Raw genomic sequence first — 20442 nt, 5'->3', positions numbered from 1 at the left:
GATGCCGGAATACGAGAGACAGCCCTCCAATGGCTGATCTCCTTCCTCCGGGATCGTGGACAGAGGGTTGCAATTGGAGACAAAACATCAGACCGTCGTCAACTTACTTGTGGAGTCCCACAAGGAGCGGTCCTCTCTCCTATCCTATTCAATATCTTTATGCGCCCTCTCGCACAACTGGTACGGAGGTTTGGGCTGGGTTGTCATCAATATGCCGATGACACCCAGCTCTTCCTCCTGATGGATGGCCGCCCTGACTCCCCCCCAGAAGCATTAGCCAGCTGCCTGGAAGCAGTGACGAGATGGCTGAAGCAGAGTCGTCTGAAGCTCAATCCTTCAAAGACGGAGGTCCTGTGGCTGGGTAGGAAGGGCCCATGCGAGGAAGCGTGCCTGCCTGCCCTGGATGGAGTACAGCTCTCTACGGCTCACTCCGCCAGGAACCTAGGCGTGATTCTGGATACTTCCCTTACAATGGAAGCCCAGATCACAAAGGTAGCGCGGCTGGCATTTTACCATCTCCGCCAAGCCAAACTACTAGCGCCCTACCTGGCCCCGGAACACCTAGCCACAGTGATCCATGCGACGGTCACCTCTAGACTGGACTTCTGTAACTCGCTCTACGCAGGCCTGCCCTTAGCCTTGACCCGGAAACTACAGCTGGTCCAAAACGCAGCGGCCAGGATCCTCACAGCAACACCGTGGAGGTCCCACATCCGGCCCATTCTCCACCAACTGCAGTGGTTGCCAGTTGAATTCCGGATCAGACTAAAGGTTCTGGTAATTACCTTCAAGGCCATTCACGGTCAGGGCCCAGTGTACCTGAGGGACCGCCTCCCTGCCTATGCCCCTAAAAGAGCTCTGCGCTCCACCGCCACCAACCGGCTAATGGTCCCTGGCCCTAAAGAAGTCCGCCTGGTCTCGACCAGGGCCAGAGCATTCTCTGTACTGGCCCCCACCTGGTGGAATGAGCTCCCGGAGGAGATCAGGGCCCTGACGGAGCTTAAACAGTTCCGCAGGGCCTGCAAAAAGGAGCTCCTCCGCCAGGCATTTGGTTGAGACCAGGCACAACCAACAGCGAATGAAGGGCCCCCGCTCCCCCCCTCCCCCCCTCTCCCCCCTTCCTCCCAGAACTCCACCAGAGCGCTCTGGACCTGTTGTGGTATTGCACCGTTCCATCGTTATATTATTTTATTATACTGTTATACTGTTATATTATTCTGTTATATGGTTACAACCACTGTTATTATTTACTGTATATTTTAACGAAGACTGTTTTATGTATCGTTGATTAGTTTTAATGTAAACCGCCCTGAGCCTTCGGGGAGGGCGGTATATAAATCTAAATAAATAAATAAATAAATAAATAAATAAATAAATTATGATTTCCCAGATGAGTACAGATGGTATTTAAATATGTGTGTATACACATGCATAGTGTCCACATTGCACAAATTTCTTGAATTAAGTATCAATGTGACATTGGCGCATACACAGCCAAAGTAAAGTGTGGAGTTGCCATAGGTATGCTAAATTGGCAGATGTAATTTTATCTTTTATCCTTTCATTATATTGTGACTTGGAAAGTGACTTAGTGGTAGCATATGATACTGAGACAAAGACCATTTTTCTTTTGCATTCTGTCCAAATGTTATAGCACCTTCACGCAAATGAATCTTATTTCTATCCATATTTTACAATTAACTTATGCTAAATTGTCTTTACTTACGAACTGGATCTCTGTAACACACTTCTCCTAATTTTCCAGCTAAAAAAACAGAAATACAAAGATGTTGGCAAAACACTGGTTTATTTATCAGTTAAAAACATACACAGAAACTGGAGATTTCCCCTCCAATGGGATAAACAATGGTAAATCTCTCTCTTTTTCACTTTAAGGACCAAATGTTGACCGGTATCACAAGTCAACCCTAGTGTGACCATAGTATTATATTTCAGAAGATAAACTGGACCTCATATCTGAATGTAGTACGATGACCTAACTCAAAATATTTGATTTCAATATGCCAAACTAAATAGCAAATTTCTTGTTACAACTATGACACCCGATAGCTTAGTGTCTCAATATAATTCTTTTGAGTTAACTCTGTTAACTGAGCAGAATTTGGCCTAAATCAATTAAAGTAATAATGATGCAGTACATTTACTTCACACAACAAAGAGTCCTATAATATTATAACTCACACATCCAGCTGCCTAGAATGGTAGAGAAGATTTTCTTCTTGCTGCTGTCCTCCATCTCAGTGAATGAGAGATAGTTGAAATGGCGTGTTAGACGTGGGGTGATAGCATTTCGTCCTCCACCAGGTGGTCCCATGGCACCGACAAAATTAATATCCACCAATTTCTTAAAGGTACCTGAAAAAGCATTACAGAGAAGAAGGATTGCATGTATGAATGCCAAGCCATGAAAGAAAACTGGAAATATAAAGGTGTTAAGCAAAGAATTTATATCATACCAATTTGTTTCCTGTCATACCAGCCATTATGATCCATCCATTGCCGAAGAAGCTCAATGGGTGGCTGGGCACCATAGGTCTCTAGTGCTGGCATGTTCAAGTCATCTATGAAAAATATGAAGTACCTGCCAAGTGGAGGGCCAAAGACTCCCTTGCGCCTGTATACAGTAAGACAAGGATAAAAATGACTGCACAGAACACATGGTGAAAATAGTCTAGATACTTAAGCACAATCTAAAAACCCTCCTGCATGGAGTCATGAGCCATAATAAAGTTCTGTAGCTCTCCTACTCACTCCTTTATAAAGCAGAGAGGCACGCTAGGGGAGTCTTGGGTACATTTCAGTGTTCCAAGGAACAAACTCTGTCTCCAGAAATACCAATGTCCTGTGGCCTTGATAATTATGAACAAAATTGTGCCTGGTAAGCCTTCTCCTGAATCTATGTAAAATTCACTAATGTTAATAGAAAATGCTTTTATATCTCTCAGGTAGAGTATGGTGTTCAGTCCTGCAGTATTAGCTGCAAAAATTCAACAGTTAATAATATGCATGCAAAAATATTTCACCTGTTTGATGATGATTGCAAATGTGGCTCTTCACAAACTATAGCGTGACTACTACTACTGGGTTAGAGTGAGGGACTAGGGCTGGGAAGACATGTTTTAGTAATTAAATTTTATCTATCAGTAAAATATAAGGGAAGTGCTTAAAAACTTAGCTGTTTCTTAAACCTTTGAACTTTATTTTAAATTGTTAACCTTCATATACTTCAAAGAAGCATACATATGGGCAGGTGACTCATAAATGCTAAACATAATAACATGAATGTGAACAATGTCAATGCTATCAATCATAGAAAAATCCCCAAAGATTTTTGCCTTTTATCTAGCTTGCTGTCAATGAGGTCTTGGGTTTGGTTAGCTGAAGTTCGAGCAGAAAACACTAGAAAGTGGCTGATAAATTCCAGTGGCAGGTTCTTCAGCAGCTTATCAGCAACAGTGAGTGTCTTCCCAGTACCAGTGGGACCAATGCAAAGAACCTACATGGTGAAAAGAAAGCTGTCACCACAGGGAGGATTTACAGAATAATTTCATGTTCATATTCCCAATTGCCCGCCCACTATGCTTTTTGACAGTCCGTTAGGACTGTGCCAACTGGACCCTACCAACTGAGACACTGAGATCTTTTCATTAATTAGCAACTAAGAACTTTTTTCAAGTAGAAAAAGAGAACCAGAAATAAATTCCCAGTGGGTAGTCACGTTCGTCTTTTATAAGAAACATAAATAGCTGCCTTGGGACATGAACTATATTTTCCAGCATAAGCTTTCAGGACTAAAGCCCACTTCAGCAGATGTCTGGGACTGAGGCTGCCTTGAATTTAGTCAGGCCACTCATATATTGAAGTACTGTCTACTCTGACTGACAGCAGCTCTCCAGGGTCTCAGGTGACAATCACCTACTGCCTAATCCCTTTCGCTGGAAACAGTGAGAATTGAAGCAGGGACTTTTTGCAGGAAAATCAAATGGCTTATTGTGGACTGACAGCCCTTCTCCATGCATGCCCTGGTCCTCATTAGGCAAACATATATATGAATGAGGTTATGAAAAATATGGAAATTGCAGGGTACCCATTGACATCATAACTCCATCTACATCATCTTTGACATATTCCAGTGTGATATGAACCCATGTATCAAACAATGCTCTTTTTGATTCAATATATGAACAATGGGTAAAAAGAATAAATGGGCCCAAATCTGGTATTATCAATGATAATGTTCAGATATCAGTGGGACAACACTGCCACCTCCTAGGACAAGTTTCTGATGATTTAAAGTCAGCACTTCCTTGCAATAGTTCTTCAAAGGGAGACTCCAGAGTGAAAATGCTGAATCAGAATCATCAGGGAGTCTGTCACTCTGTCCCAAGCACTTACAAAAAAATATTTGGGTGTTCCCTCCATTATAGGTTAAACAGTTGAGCAAAACTAAATTATGTATGTTTTATGTTATTGTTTTAACTATTTTATACATTTGTATTTTAAACACTGTTAAAATGTTTTAAAGTTTGGCTGAATATGCAACATGGTACACACATTTGACTGCAGGGTTCTCATCCACAAAAGTTTATGCTAAAAAACAGAAATTAGTCTTCAAAGTGCCACTAGACTCCAGTTTATCTTTACCCGCCCTCCCCCCCAAAAAAAAGAAACAAAAAAGCAGAGGCAGATACAAGAAATTTTTACTCTTTATACTTGAGCAAAGTACTGATGGCTGGCTTGATCAAGAAGCAGCCAGTTTGCATTGCTACAAGATTTGCCCCACTTGAGATTCAGGACACGTACTGGCTTATGGTTAGTGAGTAACATTTCCAACAGGTATGCCATCTGGATAGTGTTCATTGTGGGAACGATAATGTCACAAAAACTGGTATCAGGCACCATGGTAAATTCCACAGAGGAGTCCATCCAGCTCGCCCATCCGACCTAAGAGACAGAGAGAGACTGATGTGAGTGACAGATAAAGAACTTTTTGAGCAATAAACAGAGGATTTTACACAACTTATACTTTGTATCCTAAAAGTACAGATGTTCTGCAAAGGACCTGTAGCCTACAAGATTCTGACCAAGTCTTTATTATTTTATTATTATATTTATATACCGCCATCCCCGAGGGCTCAGGGCGGTTTACAGAAAACAGGGAAGGATACAATTAACACTTGGTAACAGGTAACAGTAACAGCAGAAATATTATAACAATAATAGCTTAACAAGATCATAACAATAACAACATAAAATAAAAATTGTCAGAGCCTCAGCTTAACTCTTACTGGACCCTGTGGGCAACCGATTAGTGTTGATCGTAGAGGGGGGGAAGTTGAGGGCCAACTGGAAGTGGTGGTTTGGTCGACCTCAACTAAATGCCTGGCGGAGGAACTCCCTTTTGCAGGCCCTGTGGAACTGTTTAGGTTCTGTATTATCATTTTGCCAAAGTCAACAGTACTCCTATCCTCAATCAAAATTTAGGTTTAACTAAGAACCACTGAAATTAATAGAACAAAATAGTATTGAACCATTGTTTTATCCGGAGCACAACCATAGGTTTTCAGATGGAATCAGGAATTTATGCCATGTCTGCCTCTCCCCTGTCATTATAACAGGTATCAGAGGATCCAGGGGTGGATTGGCTGTTTCATTTATACTAGAAGTATAAATGGCCACTAGCATACAGGGGCAAAAGAAGATTTAATTCTATGGTTCTGTTAGCGATGCAGGGACAACTCAGTTCACACCTGGCCAGCAGTGCATAAGATGGGTATCAGTTCACCTGCTGTCTCCTCCTGCACTGCTGTCATCTTGCAGTGGTGAAGGAGGCAATGGCATCCACTGTGGGTGTAGCTGGCCAGGTCTGAGGAACACTCACCCACAACATTCACTGCAAGGACCTTTCTACCAGGTTTGCCTCTGGGACACTGTACCCTCTCAGTCTGCCCCAACAGAAATGCGGCCTCCACTGAACAAAGCTCCACTGATTGCAGTGGCATGGGGACTTTGGGGCTGGATGATATCTTGCCGGGCCAGAGCTGGCTACACTGGTGTTTCCTGCATTGGCATTCCACCAAATCTGCCAGGGCATGCCAAATTTACTGGGGTCTGCCACCGTGATTGGGCAGCAGGTGATGGGCTTCACACTGGAGGAGGAAGGACCCACCACTGTAATTGGGTATTAGGCAGTGGGCTGGCTTAGTGGGTGGGTTGCTTCTCCCCTTTAAAAAGAGCTATGTGTGTATACCTGGGCGCCCTCTTCCCTGCTCTGGCAGCATCGATGTCACCCACCCATCCCACCCTGTTTCTGTTATATTATTTGATAGTCATCGTATTTCTTGTTTCGTATAATTGTAAATCAATTTGCTTTCTGTCATGGCTTGCAGTTGTAGTGCATGTGGCAGATCAATTTTTGAGGAGGGGGGAATGAGCTTGCATGCTGTACCCCCTCCTGGTCATGGGCTTCCTTAAGAGGCTAAGTGGATGCTGAGCCACAGCCCCATTTCGGCTGGGTGATAGGGGGGTCCTACTTGAAGCTGATGTCCACAGGGCCCCACCTCCCAGGTATCCAGCAAGCATTGGGTCCGTGGGATGGCACATGCACTTGTCTGTGCATCTACAGGCCTGGCTGCTGCCATTGAGGCTTCTTTGCAGTCTGCCAGTTGCAAGACAGCTGGACCTGCTTATAATGTGCCTACATTCATTTGCATGTAAATAAAGGCTGTGGCCAAATTCTTCCTGAATTTTTGTATGTTTGTATGAACTGTCCTGTTGCTACGCAAACAACTTTGTGAGTATGTAAACACCCACACTGATTTTTTTAGATGTTCTATACTTTTCCTTTGCCAGGATTTCTATAAACTTGCCAACTTGACAAATCAGCTCAGCTATACTCTTTCTGTCCCAGAAAGTCTCTGAAACATTGTACCTCTTCTCGCTACAAAATTCCCTAAGAAATTATTTAGCATTTTGAAGACTGAGCACCTTGAATCCGGCACAGCATTTCCATGTACAGAAGGAATTTGGTTGTAGAAGCCAATTTCTCATTTCCCTACTTCCACAGGGAAGCATTTTGGGTTGCAATGGGTGTTGGGAGGTGAGAAACCTGTGCTCAAGAGGAAGAAACCCTGGTCAGATAGAGATGTTTGTATGAATTGGGATGCAATATCCAAAGGTAGTAATTGGTCTTAAGTCCTTTGGTTATTTTGTTTGTCTTGCACACACACACCCCTCCCCATTTCTAATGACTTACAGAAATATTATGCACTAGTGCTAATCTTGGGGAACTTGTGGACTGTAAGCTAAATATGAGCAGACAGTGTGATGTGGTGGTAAAAAAGGCATTCTTGGGCTGTATCAACAGAAGCAACACATCAAAATCACAAGATGTCCTAGTCCCACTGTATACCACATTGGTCAGACCCCACCTGGAGTACTGTGTACAGTTCGAGAGGCCTCACTTAGTAAAGGACGTGAACAAAATTAAGAGGGTTCAGAGGACAGCAATAAGGATGATCTGGGGCCTGGGGAACAATCCCTATGAGGAAAGGCTGAGGGACTTGGGAATGTTCAGCCTGGATAAGAGGAGGTTGAGAGGGGACATGATTGCTATCTTTATGTATTTGAAAGGTTGTCACTAGGGTTGGGCGCTATGGCGTCCGAAGCGGCCGCTCACGCCCGAAGCAGCAAGTGCTGCGTCGTGGGGGGGAAGGAGAGGCACGGGCACATGCCGACTGGTGCGTTGATGCCCACACTCCTCCCCCCACGCCGTAGTGCTGGCTGCTTCGGGTACAAGCAGCCGCTTCAGATGCCAAAGCGCCCAACCCAAGTTGTCACAGGAGGGCAAGGAAAGGTTCCTGTTGTCAGCGGACGATAAGGACCCACAATAAAGAGTTTAAACTATGTGTCTTCAAGCAGCAGCTGGACAGATTCTTATCCCGCATGCTTTAGGCTGATACTGCATTGAGCAGGGGGTTGAACTAGATGGTTTGGATGGCCCCTTCCAACTCTATGATTCAACGATTCTATGAATCTTGCTTCAGAAAAGAATATAAAACAAGTCCAGAGCAAACAGACTGAAATATTCTTTACCTCATTAACAACATCTTCATCCTCCTCTTCCTCAATATTACTAATACCAGCATCATCCAGTTGATAATCATAGACTAAACCTTCGTCTGGGAAGCGTAAAGCAATCTGTGTGAGGGGAAAGCAGACGGTGAGCACCACAGTTCTCATGAATTGTTTTTTCTGAGGTTAACAGGAAAAATATAATATGGACATGAATTGGGAGTGATGGCATTCCATCTGGTTTATATTCGCCATATCTCCCAGAATAACAATTTCTCTGCCAAATAATACAATACAGTCACACATATTCTAGAAAGGCAAGAGCCATATTGCTGTTGCTTGGAAGAGATGAGATCCCATTTTCATCAACTTACCTCTTTGTCTGACATGGCTGTCTTTAACCAAGTGCTGAAGGCTACTCGGCTCTGGGCATCTCCAGTGGCACCCACGCTCCAAATCAAAGCAAATATGAACCAAGGCTCAATAAGCTCATCAATACGAGCTATCTTCTCTGGGGGCATTTTTTTCATTCCCTGGAAATTCATTTTAAGCATTATTTTTTTCTCTAAAATTAATAATGTCTTCATTAATGATAACACAGAGAACATAAACTCATACTGTGTCAGCAATTTAATTCTACCTCTTTGCTATTTCAGCATCTCTTTCTGTTAACGATAAATGCTAAATTTGCCTGTGTTTTGGAACTGCTATTGTGCTCAGGAGAACGAGCTCCCCATGGAATAAAGCGCAATACTCTTGTACTGGTGATAATGGTGTACACTGTCCCAAGCTCTTTGGAAGAAACCATAAAAATATATGAAATTAAAAAAATGTTTTATACACAGAATCATAGCTAACTGCAGTGACTAAGTAAAGAGGATGGATCCCAATGTGAATGCCCATAATTTCTCTTGAATTTTTTTATCATGTTTAATAAGATGACCACCCAATTCAGTTCACCTCTCCAGATCCTTGAACATCAACATCTATAAAAACATACCTCAATAGGAATGAACGGTTGAAAGAAACAGTCCAATAACTTCATGAGACTCATTGTTAAGTTACAATCCGTAGAGGCAATTGTCTCCTTTACTGATTTCCGAACAAACATGATGGATTCCTGTAAGGATTGGAAGAATACAACTCAGATCTAGAGTTAACTTTCCAGATTTACTCGTAGCCTTGCTGCTGTCTTCCCCTTTCCTCACAACAGCTAACACTGCACATAGGTGCTAGAATCTCTGTCATGTCAAGGAGTGCTCTCAACACTCTTCATTGCAACCAGAGAATGTACAATGCTGTAGAAAAAAAACATAGCAATTGACAGAGATTATCCAAGAACCTGTTTCTATCTTTTTTTTTAAATCAATGATCTTCAACCTTTCCATGGCCCTCTTTTAACACACAAGTAGAAGTCCGGGCCCCTCTGAAATGGAAGCAAGGCTGAAAGGATCCTGTAGTGTCATAGGCTGTTACAGCAGGGACTACCTATCAGAGACCTGGCCAGTGGCACCCAAAATAAGGGCCATGCCGCACTCGTTCAAAATTGCACAATGGTTGCAAATTGAAATCGCTACTAATTTGCTGTTATGCACAACGTCGTTGACAATCTGCAACACTCCTGAAACTGATCCGCAAAAAGCGCTTTGTTGTAGCGCTTTCAGGGAAATTCAAAAAAGTGGATTCACCCTCCGGAAAGCGCTACACTCTTGCAACCAATCATAGAATCATAGAATCATAGAGTTGGAAGGGGCCATACAGGCCATCTAGTCCAACCCCCTGCTCAACGCAGGATCAGCCTTAACCATCCTAAAGCATCCAAGAAAAGTGTGTATCCAGCCTTCGCTTGAAGACTGCCAGTGAGGGGGAGTTCACCACCTCCTTAGGCAGCCTATTCCACTGCTGAACTACTCTGACTGTGAACATTTTTTCCTGATATCTAGCCTATATCGTTGTACTTGAAGTTTAAACCCATTACTGCGTGTCCTCTCCTCTGCAGCCAACAGAAACAGCATCCTGCCCTCCTCCAAGTGACAACCTTTCAAATACTTAAAGAGGGCTATCATGTCCCCTCTCAACCTCCTTTTCTCCAGGCTGAACATTCCCAAGTCCCTCAACCTATCTTCATAGGGCTTGGTCCCTTGGCCCCAGATCATCTTCGTCACTCTCCTCTGTACCCTTTCAATTTTATCTACATCCTTCTTGAACTGAGGCCTCCAGAACTGGACACAGTACTCCAGGTGTGGTCTGACCAGTGCCGTATACAATGGGACTATGACATCTTGTGATTTTGATGTGATGCCCCTGTCGATACAGCCCAAAATGGCATTTGACTTTTTTACCGCTGCATCACACTGCCTGCTCATGTTTAGTTTACAATCCACAAGTACCCCAAGGTCTTGTTCATACACAGTGTTACCTAGAAGCGTATCCCCCATCCAGTAGGCATGCTTTTCATTTTTCTGACCCAGATGCAGAACTTTACACTTATCTTTATTAAATTGCATCTTGTTCTCATTTGCCCATTTTTCCATTGTGTTCAGATCTCGTTGAACTCTGTCTCTATCTTCCAGAGTATTTGCCAGTCCTCCCAATTTGGTGTCATCTGCAAACTTGATGAGTAGTCCCTCCACCCCCTCATCTAGACCATTAATAAATATGTTAAAAAGTACCGGGCCAAGCACCGAGCCCTGAGGTACCCTGCTACTCACCTCTCTTCAGTCTGATGAAACACCACTGACAACAACTCTTTGAGTGCGGTTCTCTAACCAATGCCCTATCCACCTGACTATCTGAAAATCCAGATTGCAGTCCTTCAACTTAGATCCCCAGAACATCATGGGGAACCTTGTCAAAAGCTTTACTAAAATCCAAGTAAATGATATCAACTGATGTCATCTGCAACACTAGCGGGAAAGTTCTGTGCGTTACCATTGTTGCGGTTTCTGCAAAGTCCCTCCCACTGGCTCTCTCCTCTAATATTCCAGCGAAGCGATCGCCATTTTTTTTTCTCGGACGAGCGGAGATCAACGCACCTTCGTTAACCCAGCGAGGCTTCCCCGGCTGCAGTCCCTCCCCAGAGCTGTTTTAAGTCACCAAGCACCAAGCACCACACAGACCCGTTTGCTGGTTTATTTTCCCTTTATTTTTCACTCTATTTTCGGCCAAAAATCGCGCCCGTGCGGGGTGTGTGTGTGTTTTTCACTCGGGGGGAGCGTGGCAACGATGAAACGGCAGCTCAAACACCACCTGCTAGCTAGATGGGTCTCTCCGTTGCAACGAATCAACACAGATTCGTTGCAACGTGCTTTTTTTTTTTTTTAAACCCATCCTTAAAGGGAAAAGGGCTTTTTGGGAGCATGATAACGGCCGCCCATTGGCTGCTCGTTTGATTGACGGCCAGGGGCGGGACAAAGCTCGGCAATATCGCTTCCTGGCTAGCGATTTTTGACGAGACCGGAAACCTGTGGGAAATGATAGAAACGCAACTGGATTCCACTACAAAGGCAGGTATACATAACAACGAATTCCACTATTTAAAATGGCGTTTTTTCGTTCCGCAACCAATTTGCTACATAGATCTTGGGGCGGAATTGGAATAAGTGTTGGTATATCCATTACAGCTTCCTGCACTGCTGCCAATGGGTGATCTTAGGCACTACTGGATAATCCCTGCAACACTGGGTAGAGCCACTGGTGATTATACCTGCTTGCTCCTGTATTTCAGTAGGTTAAATCAGTGGTCCCCAACCTGCGGGCCGCGGCCCGGTGCCGGGCCGCAAAGGCCATGGCACCGGGCCGCGGCTCCCTCTCCCCGCCCCGCCCCCGCAGTAAAAAACTTCCCAGGCCGCAAGCTTGCGGCCCGGGAAACTTCTTACTGCGGGAGGTGGGGAGAGGGAATCAGGGCCGGGCCGCGCGGCCCGGGTGCGGCTCGCGGGCGCGGCCCGATCCGCGGGCGCGGTGTGGGCGCGGCCCGATCCGTGGGCGCGGCCCGCGGGCGCGGCCCGATCCGCGGGCATGGCCCGCACGGGCGCGGTCCGCGGGGGCGCGGCCCGATGCCCTGCCGGTCCCCAGCCTCGGAAAGGTTGGGGACCACTGGGTTAAATGGCTAGTCTAACTCTGCCAGCAAGTTATTCCAGAAAGTAACAAAAGAAACTGGCTACCCAATTGGGGCTTACAAGACAGCATGTCGGACTTCATGACTACTGTCTTGGATAGATTCATCTCTGTCAATACAATAATCAGTGATGTCAGTAGTTCTTTTCAGAGAGAATCTACCTACTTCACTATACTCAAGCATTCAAATGACAGTCAAAGGATATCCTTGATATAGACAAGGCTCAGTATCATGCTGCAGAGCACTAAAGACTAACAACTTTCATAAGAGTTTGAAATCATTACAGAGTCTTTGTCCCGTAATTTATATTTAAGGGCTGATTGTTAATACATGATTAGACAGAGGCATACATAATAGGGAAGAAAAAGTCAATGATGTAAGTGAACATTCTGGCCATGGGCAGGTTTGAGTTTTATCTGTGAAAATACCTACTGTATATATTTGCACATAAGCCGACCTGCATATAAACCGAGGCACCTAATTTTACCACAAAATCTGGGCAAACTTATTGACTTGCATATAAGCCGAGGGTGGGAAATGCTCCATCAACAGAGGCTCTCCCATCCAGCCTCTCCCCCCCCCCCAACAAATACAGAGAAGTCAAGAGGATGAATAGCTGCTGGTTTTTGTACCCCGCTTTTCGCCCACATAAACCAAAATAATAGTTTAGAAGAAGTGAATATGAAGAGGAAGAAGTTAAGGCAAAAGGACAAAAAAGATCAGAGTCCCTCAGTCAAACCGTTGATGTCCTACAAGCTGCCAGAGCAAGCTCAGCTTGCAGTACACATTTGCAAAAGGCAATGCAACGATTTGCTAGCTGGAGCAGGCTTTTATTTCAATTACTATATACACCCTCGTATAAGCCATGGAGGGCTTTTTCAGTGTGAAAAAGGGTGCTGAAAAACTAGGCTTATATGCGAGTATATAGGGTATCTAAATTTACCTCCATATATAGTTGGTTAAAATTTCATAGCATTTTGTGCAGTAATACTCTCATTACATCTGGAAGCAAAAGTTACAGGGCTCGAGTACTTTCCTACTAGCAATGAAAGTGAACTGTAATTGTGCAAGAGGTGAGCCTTGGCACAGGAAAAGTTCCTGATGAATTGTACTTACTAGCCACTCTAAAACTACTGAAAGCAAATTTATTGATTTGGATTACTTGGTTGGCTAAACCCAAGGCTGATGAAAAGATCCTTCACTGAATCAAAACTATGGATGCTTTAGTAGTTCACCTCTAGGAATTTGTCAAAAAGAGCCTCCAGTTGCTCTGAGAATGGCTTTATAACATCTGGAATCTTCTTCAGCCAGCATTCTGTAAAGGGCTTCAGTCCCAAAATACTTGGCTCCAGGTATACCATGCCACACCGTGAGACAGTGGCAGGAGAGGCAACAGCTAGATCCTGCACTTCAAACATCATGGTCATTGCCTGGAAATCACAGAAAAGAAGCCAGTTTTTTTTAACCGCACCATCAAAGTTACAAGTTTGAATTGTGCAGCTGGTGTGTTGAACATGTGATTGTGAAGTTTCATAGAACCTGACCTTTCCTAATCCCCAGGTCATTGGGGCGACACATTGATGATACAGTGAGTTGGATTTAGACTAAATTTTCCAATTGCATAGTGGATCTTCCATTTCTCTCCCTTGCTGCTGAAGCCCACCAATCTCCATGAAATGACATGACAAGTGGTCCACTTTACTAAAAGGTAATTAGTATGTGTGTGTTTTGCTGTCAAGTCACAGCTGGCCTATGGCAACCCTATAGGGTTTTCAAGGCAAGAGACATTCAGAGGTGGTATGCCATTGCCTGCCTCTGCATCACAATCCTGGAATACATTAGATCAGGGGTAGCCAACCTGTGGTCCTCCAGATGTTCATGGACTACAATCCCCATGAGCCCCTGCCAGCATTTGCTGGCAGGGACTCATGGGAATTGTAGTCCATTAACCACAGGTTGACTACCCCTGCATTAGATGTCTCCCATTGAAAAACTAGCCCAGGCCAACCCTACTTAGTTGTCAAGATCTGACGAGATCAGGCCAGCCTGGGCTATCCAGTCAGGGGAAGAGGTAATTAGTGGAAACTGTTAATTTAGTCCAGATCCTATGCAATGTCAGCTAGCCATATTTAAGCACAGAAAACAAATCTATTATTTAAAAAATGCTACCTTGAGTATAAAGTCCACTAATATAAAATTACTTTCATTTAAATAAAATATTCTCCATCTCTCAAAAAAAATAGAATCTTCCATCTTGTTTTAGATAATTCTGAATACTTGTTTGGAGTCAGCAGTTTCAGTTGTGTAACAAAAACAAGACAGGAAATGTTTAAAAACAGTAACGTTCTGGTCAGATTATGCTTAATAGATGGCAATTTCTTTTTGAAAAAGTTCTGTTAATAAACATGATGACACGAAAGTCAGTTTGTGTGTCTGTGTATGTTATGACATCAATGGTACAGTTAGATTATTTAGACTTTGTCCTTAATAGACATGCTCTACTTCTCCTCAGATAGTAAGATAAAAATGCAAAACTACAATCTGTGTTTGGGGCCCCTTGCTGGGGCCATGCCCCTGGACCTCTGTCTCAAAGTTTGTCCCTAATGACAACCATTTTTACATCCTAGGAAATCCTATCTACCCTGCCAAATCCCAGAATGAAAGAAAGGTGGGATAGAGATGTAATAAATAACATATGCATGTTGGTACAAGCAACAAAGTCAAATATATAAACAAAATAAGGATACCTCAGTCATCTTAATGATTTCACCAGAGCTAAGACACAACTTTTTGTTGTCATCCAGCACAGTGTTCATATTTTCAATCCAAACTGCATCAACAGGACCATCGAACATGTACCATTTCTTGTTGTGATCTGTGGCAATGGCTCCTACTCGGATGAGTGAAGAAAGAATGCCATCTGTCCTGTGAGATGGGAGGGAGATAAGCAGGAGTCGAATGGATGGTTTTACAGTCTAACAATAGCATGAGACCCTGCCTCACCCACAATTTTTGATGCCATCCTAAACATATCTACAGAATATTTATTTATTTATATACTGCCACTCATGACAAGTCGTCTCGTGGTGGTTCACAAAATATCAATAAGTAGAGGTGGAATCTGCCTTCCTTAGCAATACAGTCTCCCTTCTTGCTATCCAGGTAGGTGCAAGTGAAGAATGAATGCATACAGTCATTCACAATCAGAAATGCAAAGGCCAGCGTGTGAAAAGGTACTGGATGCAGTCCAACAGTTTATCACCCTCAATAAATAATCCTTGCTCTGTCCATTTAAATAGCTATAATTATTATACATTTTGTTTATCTAGTACTAAGGACACGTATGCTTTTTTTCCCTACAGGATCAAAAGAAAATAGCATCCTTTGAAGCCCAGCTGGAGAGAACAGATGGCTTTATGCCTGTGGATGAGTTTTTATGGATATTGTATTTTTTGCCACTCTGCTATGTTGGTATGCTGCCCTTTGGGCAAGAACTGCATTGTAAATAAGCTGTCACGTTTAACTAGAATATGTTATGGAAAAGTCTTCCATAAATATGCACTATACCCCAAGTCTAGCAAACCCCGGGGTAAAATGTAGGAAATGTCTGCATGACCCAATTTCTCTTTTATAGGTTTAATATATGTGTATAATTGTGCACTTCAGCCTTATGATTAGCTTATGACATCACTAGACAAGACTTTGGAAACATGTGATTGAATCTCCCATCTCTTTAAACAGCTAAATAGCAGCCTTGACCTCCCACCCCCCATTAGAACAGTACCACAGTGCTGGGGAAAAGTCTCTCTGTCAAGATAAACAAATCATATGGCTACAGATATATTTTCTCTATTACAGAAATATCAACTCGGAGAGGGTTATATGCTGGGAAAATTCCCCTTACTACCAGGAACCTAGGGTTGCCAAATCTGACCTGGAAAATGCCTAGAGATTTGGGAGCAATGTTTGTGGAAGGGGAGTTTGAAGAGGAATCTCATCTAAAATCTATTGTATACCCTATGTTAGAACAGGGCCTAACAATTCTTTACCATAGGATGAGGACATCATGGTGCTGGATCCCATGGAGGAGAAAGCTATGACAGGCCCTGAGGTTCCTGGGCCCTCAGATCCTCAGAGGCTGTCAGGGAATTTGCAGACAGCAGTGGACTACAGGGCCAGATGCCAAGGAGGCTCAGAAAAAGGAGCCAGCATGAGAACCTGGGATTTCAAGCCTCATGAAGGATAATTGATTACCAAGGACCTCTCAGTTGTACCCAGGACCCAAAAGCAGAGAAGACAGAAAGCCTGGCCAGAAACACAGTTCAGATGCTACAATGCATGACTAGATCCACCATAAAGCCATGCAGAATAGGGGACATGGTCTAGCTATGAGTACCTATGGACCAGTGTTATAATTGTAGGCAGTGACTTCTATAAACAACAACAGTTTAGCTCTGGCTGTTCTGGAATTAAGAGTTCTGACACTGTCTGCTATCCCTGCCCATCTTGACATAGCTCTTGCCTGCCTCAGATCTCTAGGTTTGATCAGCACATCTTCAGAAGCTGTGAATTCCTTCAGAGAAACTGTAGTGTGGAAAAAATTTAATTCCAGGAGAACTCCAGGTCCTACCTGGAGGATGGCAATTTTACCCCAATCTTTCCTGGTTGCCATTTTAAGCTAGGGGTGATGATCCAACTCCATATTCCCCACAGGACCAATAAATTAATTGAGATGGGGAGATATTTAGAAATGGATATCAAGTACTCAGTTCTTATTAGAGTGCAGTGACCAGAACGTCTGTTTCAATTTTTGTGCAAAGCCCAAAAGAAGGACCAGTTAATAAACACTAAGTCCCAGCTATTTCAGTTGGCAACAGCTAAGCATAGTGCTTAATGTTGGCTAGATCCTGCTCATCTATTTAATCTTGTTACTGAGAAAGGCTTTCTGGCATTGCAATTTATGTAGAGATTTCCATTCCTAGAAAGGGAACAAAAACAGACCACAAGCTCTCTAGAAAGGAGAAGGAACCTTTTTTTACCATTCATGAGTTAACAGGTCAAACTCTCCATACAGTTGGCCCATTGTAATAGATTTGGGATTCAGCACATAATATTTGACAGCTTCATAGTTTCCACCACTGACTGACGGCCGACCTTTCAAAGATGTCATTGCAGCTGCCAAAACTTTATAGCACTGAAGGGGGAGAAAAAGCAGTCAGACCCTGGTTTAGCAACTAGGCCCCTCTTCTCATGGAGGGGCAGTTTATATATAGAAAACCATATATACCCTTCCTTCAGTATCATTTCAAATATAACAAGCAACACACTACCAGGTACAAGATTACACTAAAATGGATGTCAGAGACAAGTCGGACATGTAGTTTAGAAATGTGGAAAAAAGTGGCTGACCCCCTAACAACCTCCTCTCCACCCGAGAGAGATGCATAATTAGGACAATGGGCATCCCAAGAATCTATTGCCTCATCTTGATTTAATCTCATCCAACTTCCAGCTTTACTTCACCTCAATCATTTGCCTTAAGTAAGCAATACTTAATGGTATTCACCAAAACTGTTAGCTTTTCCCACTCGCAAGGTCATCAAGCACCATTTACATATATAGTTCCCCTCAAGTAAACTCCAGCTTCTCCTAGAGGGTTGTCCACCTCCAGAATACCAATCAAGTTGTTTTAGGGCTAATACGTCAGCTAGCCCCAGGGAGCATTTTGCTCTATAAAATATGGCATCTTGCTCCATAGCAGTATCTTGGTATTCTTAGATCCTCTGCACACCCCCACTTATGCGTGGGCCTTCTCTTCTTCCCATGAAATGTAGGTTGTTTCACTGCCTGTCTCCATGGACCTCTATCTTTGAGACTGGTAACTACAGCATTTTCCACTCCTCCATGATTTCCTTTTAGCTAGCCATGTTAAGTGTTTCCAGTGTGTCTGTATGTGTTATACCCTTTTATTTTTCTTTTAGAAACCATTTCTGGTAAACCTAGACTGGTTTATTTTCAAAGTTCTCTTGAGGGAACAATCCTAATAAACATTGGTGAAGAATCCCAGTTACCGCCTCTTGCTTTGTCTCCTTTAAAGCTAATTTCCCCATCTAATTAGAAATTTCCTCTTTGGGTAACACAATCAGCTGAAATACCATGGCATCTATTATAAGACTCAATACAAAGACAATACAGACTAACCACACACCTAAAGAATGCAGAGTGGTTAACAAAGAAATTTTACTCAAATGTTTGAAATGATTGAAGAAACAGCATTATAAAAGGCAAACAAGGATCACAAAAGGAGAGACTGAAACTGTCTATTTTCTTCTATAAGACTATTGTGAAGTAGCACATTGTAGAAATCTTGGGAAGGCTAAAGGTTATCTGTACCTGCCTTAATGAGGCTCTTCCCCAGTCCCGGTAAGTTTAGTTATATTTTAAAGGTCTCCAATATATTCTGCTACTAAACTTCACAAGAAACTTGAGGTTGGTTTTCTGCTTTTTTCTTACACTGAGTTCTCATGTCATGGACGTTTGTGCTGGGGGAAATGCAATTGTCCTTTCCTGTGCTGGGAATATTGCACTACATCTCCTGCAGACCCTACCTTAGTTTTTCCAGAGCCAGTGGGCCCCACTAACATAAGGCCGTGCCTCACCACAGTTGTTTCATACAGCTGGATGCACTTTGTCACAAAACCTGGGGAACAAAAGATTCAGAAGTATGCAAAACAGTTTCATTTCCTAATCAAATTCAAAAACCTTTAATGGCATATAAAACATCATAAAAACATTTCCTAATCTGTAAGTGTGTGAATACAAGCATCAACTCATCAGAATGGCTGTGGACCCTATCTAAACCAGTTTGGTTTTATCATATCAAAGCAACATGGAAGAAGCATACTAGTTTGTTCATTAGCTACGGATGCAGATTTCAACATATTGACAGTAGATATGAAATGGATATACGTTTGTGTGTATATTTATGCACTCACACACAATAAATGCCATAATTCTATGTATATCCTTTTACTTTCACTGCTTACAACTCTACCAGAGCATCACAACTTAGTGAAATAAAATATAATGTCACATGCAATATATGATAAATAAACAGGTTGCTTACCTCTTTGATTGGTTATCTGTGTGTTCACACTGATGCAGAGCCATGATTCAGAAACTTCTAGAATTAGCTTACAGGTGACAAAAGCCCCCCCCACCCCCCGAATATAATTTTGACTACATTTTTCTCAAGAGGAGGAGTTTTTTCCTTTATGATACATAAAGTGAGTACCACAGCTCATACTTAGCATTGTACACCTATGTGAATGCATCTATTTTCTAATGAGACATTTTGGAAGCTTATTTAAAATGTTTATAAATTCATTTTTCTTCTAGGCAACTGGGATTAAAGGCAGGTAAAAAAAACTTCTGGGGAGCTGCGGATTAAAAGGACAGTCTACAGATGGAAAGGAAGGCATCACTCATTCCATGTGACCTGACACCTTCCCCTCTCACTTTCTTCACTGTTCTCATACTATGTCAGCTGATATCACTAAAGGATAAACTGCACCCTGCAGCTGTGATGTCCAATTCCCAAAGTCTGCAGAGTGGTGACATTTTTCTGGGCAATCTTTTAAATGCTAGACTGGCCTGACATAAGAGAAGAACACAGGAAGTATTTATTCTAGTTCCACTCACCATCAACATCCTTCAAGTTTTCTTTGCGACATGCTCTGTGAATTGCTTCCTCCAGGATGCCATAGTCAATTGCTTCTTCTTGGATCAAGGGGAACAAGTCAGAAATTATGCCATTGAAAAGCTTGAGGTCATCCAGCAGGAACTTGGGAACATTGACATCCTTGATAGCCCTTAAACAAATAAGTTCCTGCAAACAATTAAGGCCCGTGTATTAGGCATATGCCTTCTCTTTCCCTACAGTTAATCTCCATACTCCATAGTCATCATAGGTAAAGTTTTTACATTCTGAGTCTGCCTTGAGTCCATCATAGGAAAAAGACAGGTAAAAGAACTGGGTTCTGCACAAATTACAACTGCTCTATTACAGCACATCATAATTCATTGTTGCTTTCCCCCATATGGCTACAATTATTGTTGTAAAACATTTTGTTTGATTATTGAAGTTTCCTGAACAGTGTTAGCAACAACTGAAATTCTTTTTTAAAAGGGAAAAAAAGTTTAAAAAGCTCTACAAGAAGACATCTGTGAAT

General features: G+C 42.8%; 1 protein-coding gene across 7 annotated transcripts in view; it reads right to left on the bottom strand.

The window, feature by feature from the left end:
• Nucleotides 1-20442, bottom strand: part of DNAH1 (dynein axonemal heavy chain 1) — a 236653-nt gene that overhangs the window by 88151 nt on the left and 128060 nt on the right. For all 7 annotated transcript variants that reach the window (XR_013229078.1, XM_077325858.1, XM_077325859.1 and 4 more), the window contains 13 exons: nt 19913-20099; nt 18820-18911; nt 17251-17405; nt 14959-15136; nt 13447-13641; nt 9095-9214; nt 8469-8627; nt 8116-8220; nt 4825-4965; nt 3357-3517; nt 2478-2635; nt 2203-2376; nt 1727-1765 (listed from right to left, as the gene is read on the bottom strand). Coding sequence is in view for 6 of the 7 variants with exons in the window: in XM_077325858.1 (XP_077181973.1) it covers nt 1727-1765; nt 2203-2376; nt 2478-2635; nt 3357-3517; nt 4825-4965; nt 8116-8220; nt 8469-8627; nt 9095-9214; nt 13447-13641; nt 14959-15136; nt 17251-17405; nt 18820-18911; nt 19913-20099 (1864 nt within the window). In the remaining variant the exon portion in view is untranslated. The remainder of the gene's footprint in view (nt 1-1726; nt 1766-2202; nt 2377-2477; nt 2636-3356; nt 3518-4824; nt 4966-8115; nt 8221-8468; nt 8628-9094; nt 9215-13446; nt 13642-14958; nt 15137-17250; nt 17406-18819; nt 18912-19912; nt 20100-20442) is intronic.

This window comes from Paroedura picta, chromosome 3 (assembly GCF_049243985.1).
Source record: "Paroedura picta isolate Pp20150507F chromosome 3, Ppicta_v3.0, whole genome shotgun sequence".
Taxonomy (NCBI): domain Eukaryota; kingdom Metazoa; phylum Chordata; class Lepidosauria; order Squamata; family Gekkonidae; genus Paroedura; species Paroedura picta.
Note: the sequence above shows the minus strand (reverse complement) of the source record. Positions and strands in the feature narration are given on the sequence as shown.